Here is an 18,984-nt window from a genome sequence, read left to right as displayed (position 1 = left end):
ACAACATCACGGTAAAGAATAATTATCCTTTGCCGTTGATGTCTTCAGCCTTCGACCGGTTGCAGGGAGCATCAGTCTTCACAAAATTGGATTTACGTAACGCTTATCATTTGGTCCGTATAAGGGAGGGGGATGAGTGGAAAACCACTTTCAATACCCCCAGGGGCCATCTACCTGGATGAGATATTGATATTTTATTTTATGGTGTTTTATTCACAATTTCAGCCACCTAGCCACTCCTCTGACCGCCTTGACCTCCTCCAGAACAACGTTCAGGTGGTCTGGTACAGCCAAAGCTGCATTTTCCAAACTCAAAAGCTGCTTTGTTTTGGCTCCCATTTTGATATCCCCTGATCCGTCACGTCAGTTTGTGGTGGAGGTCGACGCGTCAGAGGTGGGGGTAGGTGTGATTCTTTCCCAGTGCTCTTTCACGGACTACAAGATGCATCCTTACGCGTTTTTGTCCCATCATCTATCAGCCGCCGAACGTAACTATGACATTGGTAACAGAGAGTTGTTGGTGGTCAAGTTAGCGTTGGAGGAGTGGCGTCATTGGTTAGAAAGGGTCGGGGGTACCTTTTGTCGTTTGGACCGATCACAAGTATATCAGGTCCGCCAAAAGACAAAAGCTCGCCCTGGTTCCCCCACCGCCGCGACTCATAGACAGGGAACCAACGTATTCGGTCAATCGTATTCTGGACTCAAGACGGAGGGGACGCGGATTTCAGTACTTGGTGGACTGGGATGTTTACGGTCCAGAGGAGAGAAGTCGGGTTCCTGTTAGGGACATTCTGGATCATTCCCTTATTGATGATTACAATCAACGGGTAAGTTCCTCTAGGAGCTCCAGGAGGCGCTCCTAGGGGGAGGAGTACTGTCACGGTTCATGAATTCACTGACTCTTTCTCGCCCTGTGTTGTTGTGTGTGTGCGTATGGGCATGGTCGGGTGCCAGCTGCATCTTATCAGCGGCGCCTATTTATACTCACATTTTTTTTCCCGGTTTTGTCTTGTCTCCAGCCTGTCTCCGAGTTCCCCATGTTTGCACCCTGGATTATGTGTACCAGTTCCGGTCGTTCTGCCTTCTTCCATGGAGGATTATCTTCTAGTTCCTGTGTTGGTTTCGGAGATCATGTTGGACATTCTTCATTCTTTCTACCACACGGAGGACCGGGTTGTTCTTCGGTGTCCTTGCGCTGCCAAAAGCGACTGTTCCCGGGCACTTGCACCACCTGACCACTCATGACTTTTCTGCCGACTTGTTTATCAATAAACATCCTTTTTACTTGCTATTGAAATCGCTGTTTTACTGAACGAGAGTCAGAGAGCCTGATAACTGGACTAAAGGCCATTTTCTCATGGCCCTCGCCACAACTATATTTATATAATGATTGCAAAAAAATGTTTTTGGAATTCAAAACTACATCTGCAAGGTAGTCAAATTAGCATTTTAGGGTTCATGGTCTGCTGCAGCACAATCTGCTGAAAATTTGAGATTTTATGCTTAATATAAGGGCTAGTAAAGCAATAGAAGTTTATGATGTTTTAAGACAGAGTCTGTACAGTATATCTAGATTGTGATTCTTCTGCCACCATCCTCATTCTTCTTTCTTGAGAACTCAAATACATATTATATTCCTGATTTTACCTTATTTTAGAGACTATGTCATATTCAAACATGAGATATTAGTTGCATCTGTTATTAAGAGTCATAACATCGGTATTTCCTGTCTGTATGAATGTGAATGACATTTTATCTAACTTCCTTATCCTCAACAAACTCGAGCAGCACTCAAGTCTCAGCAGACACCTCTTCTGTCAGGCTCATGAAATGGATTCAGTCTTTGAAAATTCTGATTTCCTACTTTCAACAGTTTCTTCAGATGAAAACTGCTCTCAACACAAAGGTAAGGCCGGGATGTTATCAGAATGCATTCATTTCTATTTTAAAGATTTAGCACTGTAGGAATGGTGTATAAGGTTGTCATTTGTAAACTCTTAAAAATAAATGTTATTTATATTGATGTTCCATTAAGAACCTTTAACATTCATGGAATCATTCCATTCCACAAAAAGGGGAACCAAAAATGGTTCTATATAAGTAGACTATAAGTGTTTATCTTTTCTTAAGATGCTGTGTAGTAATAGAACAGTAATATATTTTTTTTTCCCCGTCTATCATGATGGCAAGGGGTCACCGGTGTTGTTGTCACAAGATCTTAGTTAAGGTTTAAATCAAATATCCAGTTGCTCTTGTTTTCTCTAGCCGCGGTTTTGTATGTTTTATTTCAAACATCCAGTTTGAAACTCTTAAGATCTTATGATGTGAATTCTATTCTTCAAGCTAAACTTTCAGTACATATATTTTATATATTTTGAGTAACAATGATCACAATTAAAACACACTGGCAAACATTCAGACGAGAGCCAACTGCAACTTTACAACCGAGCTCTCAGGACAACAGGACAAAATTCATAAAATGTCTGGTTCGGGCAACTTGTCACACATGTTGAAAATGCATTTTGCATAATATATATTGCAGAAATGTTATAAATGTAAATTCAGGAATAGTTACTGGCAGAAATTTTGTGCTGATTCAAGGGCTCAGATTTGAGAAATAACATCTCATCAAACTTCTGACCCCAGGTAACTCCACTGAAGAGCAAGAACGAGAGAGGGAAGTTCATCTCCCTCAGTGGACTAAAGTTCTTCTGATTGTCTTTATTGTTTTTGCTCTTGGAAGTCTCTGTATTCTAGGGATTCTGTGTGAGTAGTGCCATTTAATTAATTACACATTTTACTGTAATTAATCGTGATTAATTAACATTAAAGTTTTTAATATATTTTTATATTATAATATTTTCACATTGAATCTCCAAAATAATGTAGAAAAAACAAAAATGGTTTATTTTATATAACGTCACACCATTTATTTTATATCAAGAGATGAATCCAGAGTCCAGCACTCTGTAAAGTCTCCTCCAGCACATCCCAAAGACATTCAATGAATTTAAGGTCTGGACTCAGAGGAGCCGATTCATGTGTGAAAATGATTCTTCTGAATGAATGAACTTGAGTATACTCCTCAAAACCATTCTTTCACAATTTGAGCCTGATGAATCTTGACATTGTCATGCTGGGAAATGGCCATGATTTGTCTTCCATGGTTGTTTAAGAAATGAAATGCTACACACTCCATCAATTAGGGTTAGAAGAACTATTGCCAAACATATAACATGCTAGAAACATACCCGTATTGTTCCGAATATAAGAGTGTTTTTGCTTGGAAATAGGTTACATCTGAAAAAATGGGGTCTTATATTCAGGGTCTAGATTCTTACGTCAATAATACACCTGCAACAATAAGAAGAGCCAAATACGTATAAAACAAGTGTTTCTCCCAGGACTGAAGCGACCCGCTCTGGACTGCATGTTAAAATTCAGGAATATTTGCTGACAGAAATTCTGTGCTGATTCAAGGGTTCAGATTTCAGAAATAATGTCTCATCAAATTTCTGACCCCAAGAAACTCCACTGAAGAGCAAGAAACAGAGAGGGAAGTTTACAGTGCCATGTGACCTCATGATGGTGAATGACCGCCCAGAACAGAGAGGTTAAAAGTCAGGCAAGTGAACCAGCAACTGAGGAGAGGTTATGATACAAACATTAAGCTCATGTGATAAATGCAGAGGAGTCAAACAACTCATTAAGCAGATGAAAAATACGGCGTGTCAGAGTATAAAATTAGAAGAAATAGACAGGCAAGTGTGTCAGTACGTAGCCAGAGCAGTCATCCAGCTAAAGGCACTGGATATCCATATATGGATATATGGAGAAACTGCTGTTTTTTTAAGGGAAAAAATTCATACCCCCTGGATTAGATAGGTAATGCGGATCACCAATTGTTTTGTCATGCCAACATCTGTCACTGTACACACACACACACACACACACACACACACAAAGGTGAGGAATCAGTTATTATGAGATCTACTGGAAATGAGAACTACAGGTTATTTGGTAACACTTTATAATAACTGCACGCTATTAATCATTAGTTAAGCATTAGTAAACAGTTCATTTGTCATTTATAAATCATTAATAGACATTAATAAGCAGTTTATAAATACAGCTATAAATGCTTTGTTCTTGATTTATAAGCATATCTATATTGTGTTTAATAATTGTATTTTCATACTTTATTAAAGATCAATTTATCATTTCGAAATGAAGTATTACATTATTTACAAACCGGTCATTTAGGAGTTGTCAGTGGTTCATAAGATCACTTAGAAAGTATAAGTAAATGATTAATAAACTGTTTAAATACATATTATTATTCAGACATATAGTACTAGTTACTTAGTGTGTTAATAAATGCTTTATTAACATGTATTTCTACTGTAATTCATGGTTAATTCAGGTAGTTATAAAGCATTTAGTAGTGGTCAGTTAAATATTTTTTGTGAGCTCATCTAAAGTGGGGACTATTTATGCCTTGTAAAGCATTTATAAAGGAGATTTAAAGGCTGTGAAATATTTGTATGTTCTGTATCGCTGTGTTGTGTTTGTTTCCTTTTTCTGTTTAGAAGATAACTGAGTCTTTAAATCTCCTTAGTAAATGCTTTACAAAGCATAAATAGTCCTCACTTTAGATGAGCTCACAAAATAGTTAACTGGCCCACTACTAAACGCTTTATAACTACTTGAATCTACTACATTTACATACACTTTCTAAGTGATCTTATTAATCAATGACAACACCTAGTTTGTAAATAATGGTAAATAATGTAACTGGTTTGTAAATAATGCTATACTTCATTTAGAAATGATAAATTGATCATTAATAAAGTATGAAAATACAATTATTAAACACAATATAGATATGCTTATAAATCAAGAATAAAGCATTCATAGCTGTATTTATAAACTGCTTATTAATGTCTATTAATGCTTTATAAATGATGAATTAACTGTTTAGTAATGCTTAACTAATGATTAATAGAATTAAGTTATTATAAAGTGTTACCGGTTATGGTGTGCCATAAATACCATCGTCTTATATTCGGAACAATATAGTAATAATCACTGGAATAATGATCCAATCATTGACTTAAGCATTTGCCTATTTAAATCCAAACAGTGTGTGTGTGTGTGTGTGTGTGTGTGTGTGTGTGTGTGTGTGTGTGTGTGTGTGTGTGTGTGTGTGTGGTATCACTGCTACTGCTTTTAATCTTCAAGTCATGTGCATTTTTGTGCATGTCTTCAATCAGATATCAGTGATTCAGTGAAACTGTCTGCCCAACAAACAAATGGTACAAGTGAGTAAAATGTATTTAATCCAGTACAGCAACATTAACTGTGCACAAAGATACATGAATATGAGAGTGACTTTGTCTGTTTTCTTTTCTCCACCATTCTCTTCATAACGGTTTCTGTATCAGCCATGGCGAGAGAGCTTGAGGAACTTACAGCCAACTACACCAGTAAGTTAAGTTACGTTCAGATTCATACATATAAAAATGTATCATAGTTCCTTTTGTTCTATAAATACAAGTCACTCATTTGAACATTTCTCCAACCATTTGTTTTCTTCCTTTTTCATAACGGTTTCTGTACCAGTCATGGGAAGAGAGCTTGGGGAACTTACAGCGAACTACACCAGTAAGTTAAGTTCAGATTCATACATATCAAAATATATCACAGTTCTTTTTGTTTTGTAAATACAAGTCACTCATTTGAACATTTCTCCAACCATTTGTTCTCTTCCTTTTTCATAACTGTTTCTGTACCAGTCATGGCTCACAGACAACTACGCCAGACTGCAATTCTCTTTCACACCCATGACACAGGCTTAAACAAAGTGTTCTGCACACTGAACCAAACTTTGATTAACTTCAAGAGTATTGTGTTCTGAAGAATGGCTCATTTTCATCCTGATTGTGTTTGTTTTTGGCCTTGTCATGCAGATTACAGAGAACAGTTTGATGCGCTCCACAACCAGCATGAGGAAACACTTAGAAAGCTGAACAGATTAAATCGTATGTCTTCAGATTTGAGCCTTGTGCAAAGTTAAAAGACATTCATTACACACATACTGTACTATAAATAAGCACAATTACTAAAAATGAGTGAAATAATGAATAACTGAATTGACTCTCTTTCTTAAAAGCCAGCACAGGTTGTGCACTTTGTGCCGTAAACTGGATTTATTCTGGGGGAAAGTGCTACTACTTCTCTACGGTCAAGATGAACTGGACACAGAGTCGAGATCACTGTGTGAGTCGAGGAGGACATCTAGTGATCATAAACAGCCAAGCAGAGCAGGTGTGTTCTGCACTTCAACACTTCATTTACAGTATATTAATCCCTTTTACTTCTGTAACATGATGTATTTCTGACTTAAACAAAAAAGGTAGGCAATTTTTCCACTTTTTTACTTGGAAATTAAAAACATTACATAACAATTTGTCAGTGTGACTACATTTGCTGTACACAATGCCAAGTACAGTATAATATAGATTTAGCTACAGAATAGTAGAGAAAAAAATAACAATATTTTTTTTCCTCAAGTCGATGATCATGGTTAAATTTAGTCTCTGATGGTCTAAGAAGATTGGGTGAAAGGTAGCATCTTGTTCAAAAGACTTGTTCTTGGCTTGTTCACCGAGTAAACATTTCAAATTTGATGCATGATATCTAAAAAAAGAAAGTAGTGTTATTTTTAAAGATTACAAAAAAAAAACAAAAAAACAACAACACTTGATTTAGAATAACATGCCCCGATTAATCATTCTCAACAAACCCAATGAATAGTCAATTTTGTTTTCCCACTGACATTAAATATTAGGCTACACATTTCTCTGCTCCAAACCTTATGTGTATTATAATATATCACAAGACAAAAACGTGTTTTTCTCCATCAGGATTTTCTGACCTCTAAAGTTAAAGTGACGCACTGGATTGGTCTTAATGATTTGGATACTGAGGGACACTGGGTCTGGGTGAACAACCAGCCACTAAATGATTCAGCAGAGTAAGAGATACATTAATCTTGACAATACAACCTCTGCATTAAAACTAACAATACTTCAATAATTCGCAGATTGCTGCCAAACAGAAGCAATTAGTTTTTTTCGTCCTGCAGATTCTGGATGAAACGAGAGGATGGAGTCAGTGAGCCTGATAACTGGACTGAAGGCCATCCTGCCGGTGAAGACTGTGCTAGTCTGGGACATATAATGGGAGAGACGGATTTCTGGACGGATGCTTTCTGTTTCCAAGAGAAAAGATTTGTGTGTGAAGCTGCTGCCGCGGTTTAATGAATCCCTCCCGAATAGTTCACCCAAAAGTTATTATTCTGTCATTTAATCAAACAACTGTTGTGAAACAAAAGACATTACACACATGCGGGGTCAAACATGATGAACGTGATTTCACCAAGTACCACATGTTCCTGGATCAACATCTTTGTTTATCCTGGATCAACTTTCCAATCAACCAATCAGATTTGAGGAACAAGTTTACAGTTTATGTCAAGTTTGGGATTAAAACCAGGGTGAGGTGCTTTAACATCAGTGTCATTCACCTATCATTTCCCTCTGATTTTAGGGAAAAGTTTTGGTAGGGTTAGGTTTAGGGGTAGGGATAGGGTTAGGATAGGACAAAATTTTGGGGCAGGAATGTTATTCCAGGATCAACAAAATATGTTGATCCAGGAACATGTCTTACTTGGCAAAATCACGGTTACCGGTCAAACATCTACTATAATATGATACATTTTTGCTATTAATATAACATTTGCAAAATAAAATAAAAAGTCAGAATGCACAACTATAAATGCTGTCAAATGAGAATATTGTTCTGATAATAGTGCAGTTCCAGCATCTACCAGTAGGGGATCACTGGACATATAAACCCTATACACTTCCTCTTCATATAAGTGCAGTATTCTCCTGTCCATATGTGACATATAGTGAATTTTTTTTTTTTTTTTTTTTTTTTTTTTTTTTTAGGTGGCAAATCTACTGCAGCAAAATCTAAATGCCAACAATATGAGATTTAATGCTTAATGTTGTGGATGTACTTGTAAAGCAATAGTAGACAGCCTCATTCTTCTCTCTTGGAGAAAAAACATACACAATAGGCTATAATAAATCAAAACATCTCAAATAAATCAATAACAGTCTGGACAAAAATAAACAAACATTCTAATGTAAACACTTAAGTATGTTTGCCTATTTATATTTATTCACTCATCAGGATTCTTTTATCCAAAGTGTTTTACAAATATGAACCATTTATTCTACTTTATTTTTAGCTCATCCTTTCAAAATGAGCACAATACACTATATCTATTGTCTTTCAAAGTTTATTTATTACATTGGACACATTTCTCTGGGTTTACACTCACATTTTGCAAGTGTTTGGCGCCCTCGAGTGTTCATGGAACAGCATTACCAGGTTAAGGTGTTTCTAAAGTGTAGCCTGCTTTTGAAAGGATGTCAATGTGACACATTTAGCCTATTACCAGCAGGAGATAACTGACCACATGCTAACCAAACACTTTTGATGTTGTATTAATTTGTTCCTGTGATCAAAGCTGAATTTTCAGCATCATTACTCCAGTCTTCAGTGTCACATGATCCTTCAGAAATCATTCTTTGCTGTTTTGCTGCTCAACTATTATAAATGATTGGTGCTCAGTTATTAATAATGATTCTTATTATTATCTTTATACTTTCAGGCTTCTTTGACGAACATAAGGTTTAATAAACAGCGTTTATTTGAAATAGAAATCTTTAACATTATAAATGTCTTTACTGTCATTTTTGATCAATTTAATGTATCCTTGCTGAATGAAATTATTCATTTATTTTTCTTTCTTTCTTTTTTTTTTTTTTTTTTAATCTTTTGAATGGTAGTGTTTCAACGGTTTCCACAAAAATAAAAAGCAACACTGATAATAAAAATAACATTTTCTTGACACTGAAGTAATGAGTAGTGATGCTGAAAATTCAGCTTTGCATCACAGGAATACATACAATTTTCCAACATATTTAAACAGTTATTTTATAATTGTAATAACATTTCACAATATTACTGTTTTTACTGTATGTTTGATAAAATAAATGCACCATGGTGAGCAGAAGAGACTTCTTTCGAAAACACTAAATAATTTACTTAACTTAATTATTCCAAACTTTTGACTGGTAGTATGTATTGTATAAGTTGTATATTAATACATAAATAAAAATAATTGTCAAATTTATTATGATATTGTAGAGACCACCCATTGGCCCAAAGACGGAATCCAACAGCCTGGCGCGAAGGTATAATGCGTGTATGTCTTTTCAGCGCTCCAGTGAAGTTCACTTAATTTATTGGAATTTAGTTTAAATATTTCTTTAGCTCTACGCTTAATCTGACTCCATTTTCAAATTATAATCAAATTTAGATTGTGATTCTTATTAGAAAATAGTCAAAAATATTGATTATGAATTAATTTAGATCTTTGATTATTTTGAGCATCCCATACTTTAAATTATTAATTCATTAAAGGACCCGATGCCGCACAGAGTCACACGCCCCGGGCTTACGTGGATTTCATGGACACAGCCTCGCCAGGCTGATCTTGGTCAGAGTTGGTGCAGGGTTTGCTAATAGCTCTTAAGTCGGCTGCCTACTGCTCACTCATACAAAAAAAGTGTAGTTTATTTTAGCCACTTCCGTACAACTTGCAAAATCAGTGATAGACAGAAATCAAAAGGTCTTCAGATGACGTGCCTACTGCTCCGTTCATATATGCGCCTTTAGTTTGACCTATCCTGGACACAGAGCTGCGGTAGCACCAGCTCATTATCTACTAAAATAATGATTTCAGAAAACTTCAGAATAAATCAAGATGTAACATTTATTTGTCAGGTAAAAATGTATCATGTCAATTAAAGTAAAGTAAATGGTTAAAAGCCAATTCAGAAATAATAAATACATGACATCAATTACTCAAAGATGACTCTAAAAGTAAGCAATGCATTCCTGATAGAGACATGCAGTGTTGTGTGAGTGTTTTCCAATGGGAAAACACTGAAACAGCACTGTGTGGGGGTTGTTCCTGGTTACAGGTTCCCACCGACTGCTCTGTCACCTACCCTTAAAGGGATACTTCAGGGTTTAGCATTAAGCTTTGTATCAAAACCCGTAGTGTTTTTGAATTACCATGCTTTCCTCCCTCATATCCCCCTGAGACGAGAGATTTATGTAATTTTTGTCTGGAAAAAATCCTCCGATGATGCAAAAATCGTCATTTTGCGTCATCGGAGGATTTTTTGGCCAGAGGCTAAAGACTACAGCCAGTAGATGGCGTAGTTCCGCATGTTTTCAGCCCGCCCATAGAGGGTGGGATCTCACTCACAGAATGTACACATAGTGTCAGCAATCTTTCTTTGGAAGCTAAGCTAGCAGGCTCTCGTTCTGTGGACAAAGCTGAGTAGTAGGGGTTACCATCCTCTTTTTCCCGGACATGTCCGGCCGTCGAGATCGTCCAAAATGTCCGGGATTCAGCTTTTGCTTTCTGCGGTCGGCATTCATTGTTTACATGCACACCTCTTGTTTCAATCTAACTGAATTCATTCCGATTGGTGAATCTGAATGTAGTGTTTACATGAACGCTAAACAAGTGATCGGTTGATGTGCGTTTTAACATTGCTAAGAAAATACCCGCTCCTCCGTCACTCATCAGTAATCATGCCACCGGCCTCGCGCCGTTCTCCCGCGCCCCTCAGTCTCGTCCTGCTCTCCACAGTAAACATGATGAATGGCGAGTGTAGAACGCAAAAGCCGGATCCCGGACATTTTGGGCGATCTCGAAATCCCGGGCAGTCTCGTCACGGAGACTCACTAGTAGCCTAGTCTTGTTGTTTAACTGTAGGCATGGCTTGGGAGTCCTGCTGAGTGGCCTGATGAGCTTTTCTGCCGGTGAAAGGCCATTCTCCAATGGTGATGCTCGGTTGAATGGCCTTTCACCGGCAGAAATGCTCATGAATAGGAAACTGCGGACAAAGCTTCCATCAGTGAAGCATCACAAGGTACAGAGTACACTGAATTCTGCGCATGAGAGGCAGGTGAGGCATTACAACAGAACAGACAAACCGGCTGAGTCCACTAGCTCAGGAAGAAGTAGTGCGGGTGAGATGTGATGGACAGTGGGGACCGCTGGCCTAAGTGGTAAAAGAGACTACACCCAGGTCATACGAAGTGTTGACAGAACATGGAAAGATAATGAGGCGGAACAGAAGACACCTACTGAAAGTGCCTCAGAGAGACATAAGAATCAAGGAAAGTGACTCACATGACCTGGAAATCTCAAAGCAATGTGAACAATCAAAATTGTAAGGCAAGTTATCAGAGACTGATAAAGAGAAAGACGTTGAAACTTAGACAGAACGTCCAAAAAGACAAATTAAAAGACCACAAAGACTGAATGTGAAGATGTGTTCAGATAACAGTTAATTTTTTTTTGTAAAACCAGGGTAAGCAGAAGAAGAATTTTGTTGAAGTTTCACATTTAAGTGGAGACAACTAAATATTGTAAATGGTGGAATGTAAAGAGTTATTTGTATTATTTTGAAGGTGGATCAAATATTGTTTGTGTATAAAGTAAAAAAAAAGAAAGAAAAAAAAGAAGGGAAGATGTATTGATATGTGTTCCATGCTAACTGGGCCACTAGATGGCAGTATAAAGCAGCAGTTAGCCAAGTCCAACACTGTGTTATTGAACAGAATAAAAGCATTCTGATAACAGTACTCGGTGAGTGAGCCTCGTCAATACATGCCCGTTAAAATAAAATGCTGCGTGGAGTCAACCAATCAAAATGCAGCGTGAACTCAACCAATCAACATGTTTCAGCGCACAAGTCCCATCCCTGAAAGTTCCTGAACTTTGAAAAAGTACTACTTCGCCAGCAGGGACTTTCGGAGGGGGAATTATTTACCCGCAACTTCATTTAGACCCTGGTTCCTGCGGTGTAAACACACCGAGTACCACCCCAAAGTTCCTACTTCCTGGGGAAAGTTCCTGCAGTGGAAACGTGGCTTTAGTTGTCAAAGTGTTTCTTTTGATTTGGCCCTGCAGTCACAGCTGTACTGGCACATGCATTGTATGTACAGCAATGGTGAAAGCCAATGAGGAAATCTGTTGTTGTTAACACCCAATGAACTGCAAGCACATGGTCAAATATCTGCTCGTTCTCATGTCAATACATTTGTATATGAAAAATGTTTTTGGCTCAGAGCTGATGAAATGCACATTCGCTGTTTCTCTTTTTTTTTGTTAGATTTCAAATGCCTATTCATTTCATTTAGTCTCTTTAAAGACTGGCAGAGTGGCCATTTTAGCTCATTTACATGATGTGATGGATTTCATTTTGTTACTATTTGGCTAAGCTCCCATGGAACAGGGAGAAAAAGTTTGTGTTTATTGAGTGGGTTTACCCATTGGCTTGGTGACCCTACAACTCTGAAGGTCCTACCTGAGAGGCAAGACTTGAACCACTGGATTGAGGTTCCTGAGATGCCGGTCGTCTTGAGGGTTGACAGGAGGATCTGGAGATTAACTGCAGCAGACAGATCCAGCTAGATGAGTAGGTCTACTGATGATTTGTTAGCTGTTCTTGCCAGTCTCAGAGCTTCAATATCTGTGAGCAGGGTAGTCTCACTTGAGTGATATATTCATAACGGCGATCATTTTACAAAAAGATCTCATGCGCAGTCCACAAAGTTTGTTCATTTCCATAAAGCTAACAGAACAGAACTGACCTCCAGTCATTTATATTTTTCATAAGCTTATATGAGGGAGTGAATTTGTATTGGACTGGTCATGTGCACACAAACCTCAATGACTGAAGTTAAATGAACGATTTACATGTTTGTATAAATTAAACACTTTTCCCTTGAACATAATGGATTCCTCTGTGACCTTAGGCAAAGACTATATATATAGAAAGATGGTACACTCCTATTACTTATGAATGGGAGAAACTGCAACACGCAATTTGGCAGAATAGTCATGTCTTCTAAAGTCATTGTCACTTCAGCTGTTGTTACAAGCTCCGGTTCCCATAGAAACCTGATTGCACATTGGCTGGTCTAGCCTGAAAAGATACGCTTTTTTATGCTGATTTGATATATATTATTTAATTGTGAGTTCGGCAAGCAGTTTTTGAGATTCCAGGATCCCCCCATTCAAAAGACAGGACTTGGTCTTGTATGGCCGAAATAGCTGCCTGGAGGCATTGCAAAAATGGCATCCGAGTGAACAGACTTTCCTTGAAAGGGACTTTGCCATAGGTCAACCTCTGGACACATAATAAAGACAATGAGCAAGAATCATGGTGGTTCTTAATCAAATCATTTCCAGCATCATTTTGGACCTGGTTATGCAGCTAAATGATCCTTAAAGTCATTAACAGTTGAGCTTGTCTAAATGTGAAGGTAGTATGAGAGAATAACAGAAACAGATTTCTGTTATCATCTCTGCCCCTGTTATTTCTTTGACCACTGTGTAACACAAAACAAAACAAATGCTTTTAAATCCTGCAAAATGATATAGCCCTGGCAGCGTTATCTGACTGTTGAACATGACACGTTAATCACCTTCTGGTCAATGCTTTTGACATAACATCTCAATATTACATGTCTCACAGACTTAATAGAGCTACAGACAAAGATAGAACATAAAAGCAAAGTGCATAAGAACAGCATCCCAAAACACCTCTCAGGTTATTCGCCACTGAATGTCCCATAAAATATGTCAGAGAAGATTCTTATGTTTCTCTAACATACCGACTGGATAGTGCATTATTCAGGATTTATTTATCTCATAAGTCAATAACTACTGTACAACTTAATCCTTGGTGCTCATTTCAGCATGTCGACACTCATTTACATGAAAATGTTTTCTTTCTTCTTTTTTTAACCTTTTTAATTAAAATGCTAAAATGACATGGGGGTGGGGTTTGAGGAGTGATGGGGGATGGTATACAAAACATAAATTTCAGTAATTCTGATCAACAAAATAAATGCACTGCCCATGTATAAAAGTGAAAATGCCAACTGCACAACAGTACAGATACAGAATGACAATGAAAGAGAAGTCAAAGTTGAATAAAAAGAACGCAAAATTAAGTCATCAGTAAATTTAATGACACATAAACTTTAATGGTGGCAGCTGGAAAAACATGGAGCAAACAGTTGGAGGGATCATGAATTCTCACTGTAGTGATGAAAAAAAACCTGGGAATATCTTGGCCTATGTGTTGACAGGAGCTGTGCCGAACACTAAAACACCACCAGATTTATTGAATGACAGAGTAAACATTCCCTCACACATGTGGACAGTGTTCTGCTGCTATAACAGTAAGAGCAACACATGGGTGTCTCAAGCTCACTGGGCTGAAAACATAGATGAGAGCAAAGAGGAAGACAAAAAGATCAGTGTAAAGACCCTGGGGGAATTACAGGACTTTCTGAAGAGCAACTATAATAAAGAAAGCTCAGTGTTTAACGGTGACTGTTTGGATCTTTTAAAAGCAGATGTAAGTCCACCTAGAGACACAGATGGTCATGATGAGCCAGACGTCGAGGAACAATCATAGTGGTCCAACATTAGAAATTTACCAGCAGCATTTAGGGCCTGGTTACATGGCTATTATTGAGCTTTTCTAAATGTAGAGTTGTCATGAAATAACAAGTATAACAGATTTCTGTTATTAATTCTGACACTACGTTCTTTGACTACTACAAAACCATACAAATAAATGCTTTCAAATCATGCAAAATAAAACTTGCCTCTATGGGTTATGTATGTGTTGAACATGTCACTCAACCGTCTCAGTGATTTTGGCATAACTCAAGAAGTGAACCAAAGATACTAGAATGCTATATGAATACTGATAATATTAGTTGTAAAACACACAGACCAGGTCACAAAAGACAAGTCAAATGGAAACTCTAAGGCTTAGGTCAGTTCTACCAGAAAGACTCGGGAGAATTATTTCAACAAATCGTACATTTATTGACAGCTCAGCAAGCTGATAATATGCAAGTCATTTGGCGTAGGCCCCGTCCGTATAATCCGAGGGTATCGGATCTGCAATTCCTGCCTGAAGATGAAGGCAGGGGCGCAGCCGACCCCCCGGGGAGGTATGGACAGGACCATCCTAGTGGTGGTGGGGAGGATGGGGGTAATCGTCGCTTCAGTATCTGCGAACTCAACATGTGTAAGTACCGAGTTTAATACAGTGAGCATAAGAATATGATTGGATAGAAGTGAAGGCAATAGGTGACGTAGTAACTGAGTCTTCCCGGCAGAACTTATGCTGAAGCTTTCATTTCTAAGAAGTGAAATATTGTTATGTTGCAGGGCTTGTAGTGGAGCATAATGTGTGAGACACACACTCACACTTCAGTCTGTGGATTCACAGGTTCAGATGTGTGGACAAAAAAAATGATTAGTTGAATTTAATAATTTTTTTATGGTAAGTGGTTGCACACAATTGATTTTAGCTACATTTAAACAAATGCATTAAGTTGAACTAAAATTGATTAAGTTCAACATACTGCATTTGTTTAAATGTAGCTGAAATCAATTGTGTGCGACCACTTACCATACATTTTTTTATTAAATTCAACGAATAATTTTTTTCAGTGTATTAAAGATCATAATTTTTGCTCACCCACTGGATTTCTTAAAGGACTTTCTGGACGATATTCAAAAGACAATTCGGACAAATAGTTCTAACGAGGGTATTGTTTATTGAATATTATTGAATGTGAGTCAGATGTAAAATTTGGATTTATTTTTTATCATTTCAGTGTGATATAAGTTTCAGTTGGGGTTGTGGTTATATGACACTGTACCTTGTTTAGGGGAATATTCGGTTTGTCTAAACGGTATAGGAAGTTCTAATACAATACACAAAAAAAAAAAAACAAATAGAATAATAACCCTAAACTCTAAATTAAAAAGACAGTGAACCTTAAGAGCTGTCCAAATTACAGCAAAATCAAATAAAAGTCGTCTTTTAATCTATATGTAAACGGAGCTAAAGTAGATAATATAGATTAAATTGTTTCAAGGATAAAAGGGAAATAAAATCTTAAGAGAATAAGACAAGGAAACCAAAGACAACACAGAGTACTCGTGTTTTTTTGTATACATTTTATTGTTTTTTTATTATTTTATTTCCAAATCTGGTTCATTTTATTTATGTGACTGTTTAAGTACAATACATGTATTTTTTTTGAGTATTTTCCTTACCTGATTGTGTGATTTATTTACTGCCAGTATTAATTGTGTTCTCCACTAACCTAGAAACTGGTCCATTGCTCCAACCTACTTTGAGGGCACTTGTTACACAATCACAGTTCGTTTTGTTCCACGTCAGGGGTTTAGGGGTGTGAAAAATGTAAAGTCAATGTCCCTACGATAACAGACCAGTGTGCATCTAATAAATTATTCATTCAAAAACGTTGTGCAAGTTTACTGCAACAATGGAGCCAAGAACTTCACATACTTTTGAAAATCCAGCGTTTAGTTGATCCTGGTAAGCGCATATTGTCAAAATAGTAAACACGAAGTTTACACGATGGTTTGTTTCCTGGCAGAGAAGAACTCAACACACACCTCTCCCGGAAATCCTGTAGAATACAACCAATCAGAGGACGACTGATGTCTGAGGCTGAGACTATTTGAAAGGCTGTCATTGAAAAAACAGGCGTTTAATCCCTTTAATGGTGTAGTTATGACATCTACCTATAGGGATTGACAGCTAACCAGCCAAGCCACACACATTTTCTTCATTGAAAAGATCTAAAATATTTTTGCTTGTCTTTAAGCTCTTGAAACTCTCTGGTCTCCACCAGTGTCAGAACATGTTTTCAATTGGCAGACGCTTGGTAAAGCAACTTACAGAGATGATCTGCATAACGTAATAGATAATTATTACAGTTTATCTGAATTGCTAAAACACATTTCTTGAAACGATCACCCACTTTCTCAAAACCTTTAACAAAACAAATCTGAACATCTGAACATTCAGAACATCTGAATCTTCTGGCAAAATCAAACAATTGCCTTAAAACTACTTTATCTGTGCTGGAGAACACAGAATCCAAAGCACGCAGTTACAAAAAAAAAAGTATATTGTAACGAAGTAAACTGATTTTGCAATTACGTTAAAAAGTATAGTAATCACAACTTACAGTAGTAAGGTAAATAAATTGTATACTGTATGCACTGCAAGTATAGTGTTGTACTGAATATTGTATAGTAGGCCGGTGAATGTCTGTATATTCAGCACTTGCATACAGTGACACTATTGCAAAAGCCAAAAAGGTTAAAAAAAACTCTAAATGAGAGCATGTTACAGTAAAGTACACAGTTGTGCAACTGCAAAATCAAGGTCAGTGAGAGATTCATTATGCTTCAGCATCATGTCTTCATGTTGGGTCCGGCCTGAGCACTTTATCACATCACAGGCAATGTCATCTCTGCAGGCAAAGGGAAAAATCCTAATGCAGATCCAGCCTTGACAACATTTTCCACACCTGCTCTTCCTCGTCCTCTTCCTCCTTGTTCACTCTTATACACATACTCTTCCTCCTCTCCTTCTTATATTGTTTCCATCCATTGTTGGTATCAACATTCAGTGCAACATTTTGAGTCAGTTTTGGCACTCTGAACTGACTTGTATGTCCAGTTGGTTTGGTCACATCATTAGAAATAAGTGTGAACAATTTTGAATTGTTGTGTGTAAACGATGACAAGAGTGTTGTAGTTGTGTTTAACTTTTGCCTGCCTGTGTTTAGAGTTTTGAAACACAAGTGCATCACAGTGTGAAATGTAGTGAGTGAGAATGTGTTTAGAGTTTTAGCAAAAGAGGTCATGAGATCTGCAAAAGGTGTCTTAACTACCTGAACTTGTTTAATGTTTTACTAAAAGAGTGATTTATTCGACAAATTGGTTCAGAGAATGGAGTTGTTTTAGCAATTCAGAAAACAATTAAAACTGCATGGCAAGAAGATTCCAGCATGCTGTAAAGACGCCTCGAGTGCTGAGAAGAGCACCATAGTGCAAGATACGAAAACACTAGAGCAATTGTGGATATTTATTGTCGTTTCGCATGTCAGAGGGTGTGAAAGAAACTTAACGCTGATATTATGTGTGATACCATGACTCTGTTTCTCAGAAAGTGTACGAGACTTGAGTTCACAGAATTAGATTAGTGCGTGTGTGTGTGTTTGTGTGTGTATCAGTGTTCAAGACCATTGTTTCTACTGCAGATCTGCATTTAGAGGGCCAAGCAGAGACACAGATTGTGTTGTGGGACCTTGAGAGCATAAAAGCAGTGAAGATTTGAAGTAAAGATGCGTCTGTTTATCGTAAGCGTCTCTGCGCTGCTGGTGCTGAATTTTTCATGTATCACGTCTGAACTTGTAGACAAATTCAGTAAATGCAGAGACTTTTTTTTTTTAAAGAAAAGCCTCCAGTTATCCCTGGTATTCTAAAGGATTCGGCTGCACAGGATAACTGTTACAAAATAATCTGTCAAAAATATAAGGAAAGAATAAGATTTGCAACACTCTACGATACAACAAAGAGGATCCCTCTTTTCTCAGCTTACAAATTCACCGGAACACATGAGAAGATTAAGATTCCCTGGATGATCGTGTCAAAGGTGATGTTTTTAATAGTGTTTTTTTTTTTTTATGATTAAAAAATTTAGCATGTCAGCGCTTTCTATATCTGCAGTCCAGAAGTTAATTAATCTAGTCTCTTATTTTGTAAAGTTCTTATTGTTCAATGGACTGTGTCTCTTTCCATTTTTTGTCCTATAGCTTGAACCTTCAAGTGCTGAGGCTCGTGTGCCATTCGTCAATCAGGCTATCAATGAAGATTACTACGATAACATACAAAATGTGAGG

General features: G+C 37.3%; 1 protein-coding gene across 1 annotated transcript; it reads left to right on the top strand.

Annotated features, from left to right (window-relative positions):
* Nucleotides 1-1,734: 1,734 nt before the first annotated feature.
* LOC308697385 (uncharacterized protein) lies at nucleotides 1,735-8,217 on the top strand (the record flags this gene model as incomplete). Its single annotated transcript, XM_081376565.1, has 9 exons — nucleotides 1,735-1,906; nucleotides 2,647-2,766; nucleotides 5,274-5,321; nucleotides 5,445-5,486; nucleotides 5,623-5,664; nucleotides 5,970-6,041; nucleotides 6,173-6,327; nucleotides 6,927-7,036; nucleotides 7,148-8,217. The coding sequence occupies 9 exons, from the start codon at nucleotides 1,735-1,737 to the stop codon at nucleotides 7,320-7,322; spliced, it is 936 nt and encodes a 311-aa protein (XP_081232691.1). The 3' UTR covers nucleotides 7,323-8,217.
* Between the last annotated feature and the right edge of the window lie 10,767 nt (nucleotides 8,218-18,984).

Source organism: Scardinius erythrophthalmus, assembly GCF_964197995.2.
Source record: "Scardinius erythrophthalmus genome assembly, chromosome: 10".
NCBI lineage: Eukaryota > Metazoa > Chordata > Actinopteri > Cypriniformes > Leuciscidae > Scardinius > Scardinius erythrophthalmus.
Note: the sequence above shows the minus strand (reverse complement) of the source record. Positions and strands in the feature narration are given on the sequence as shown.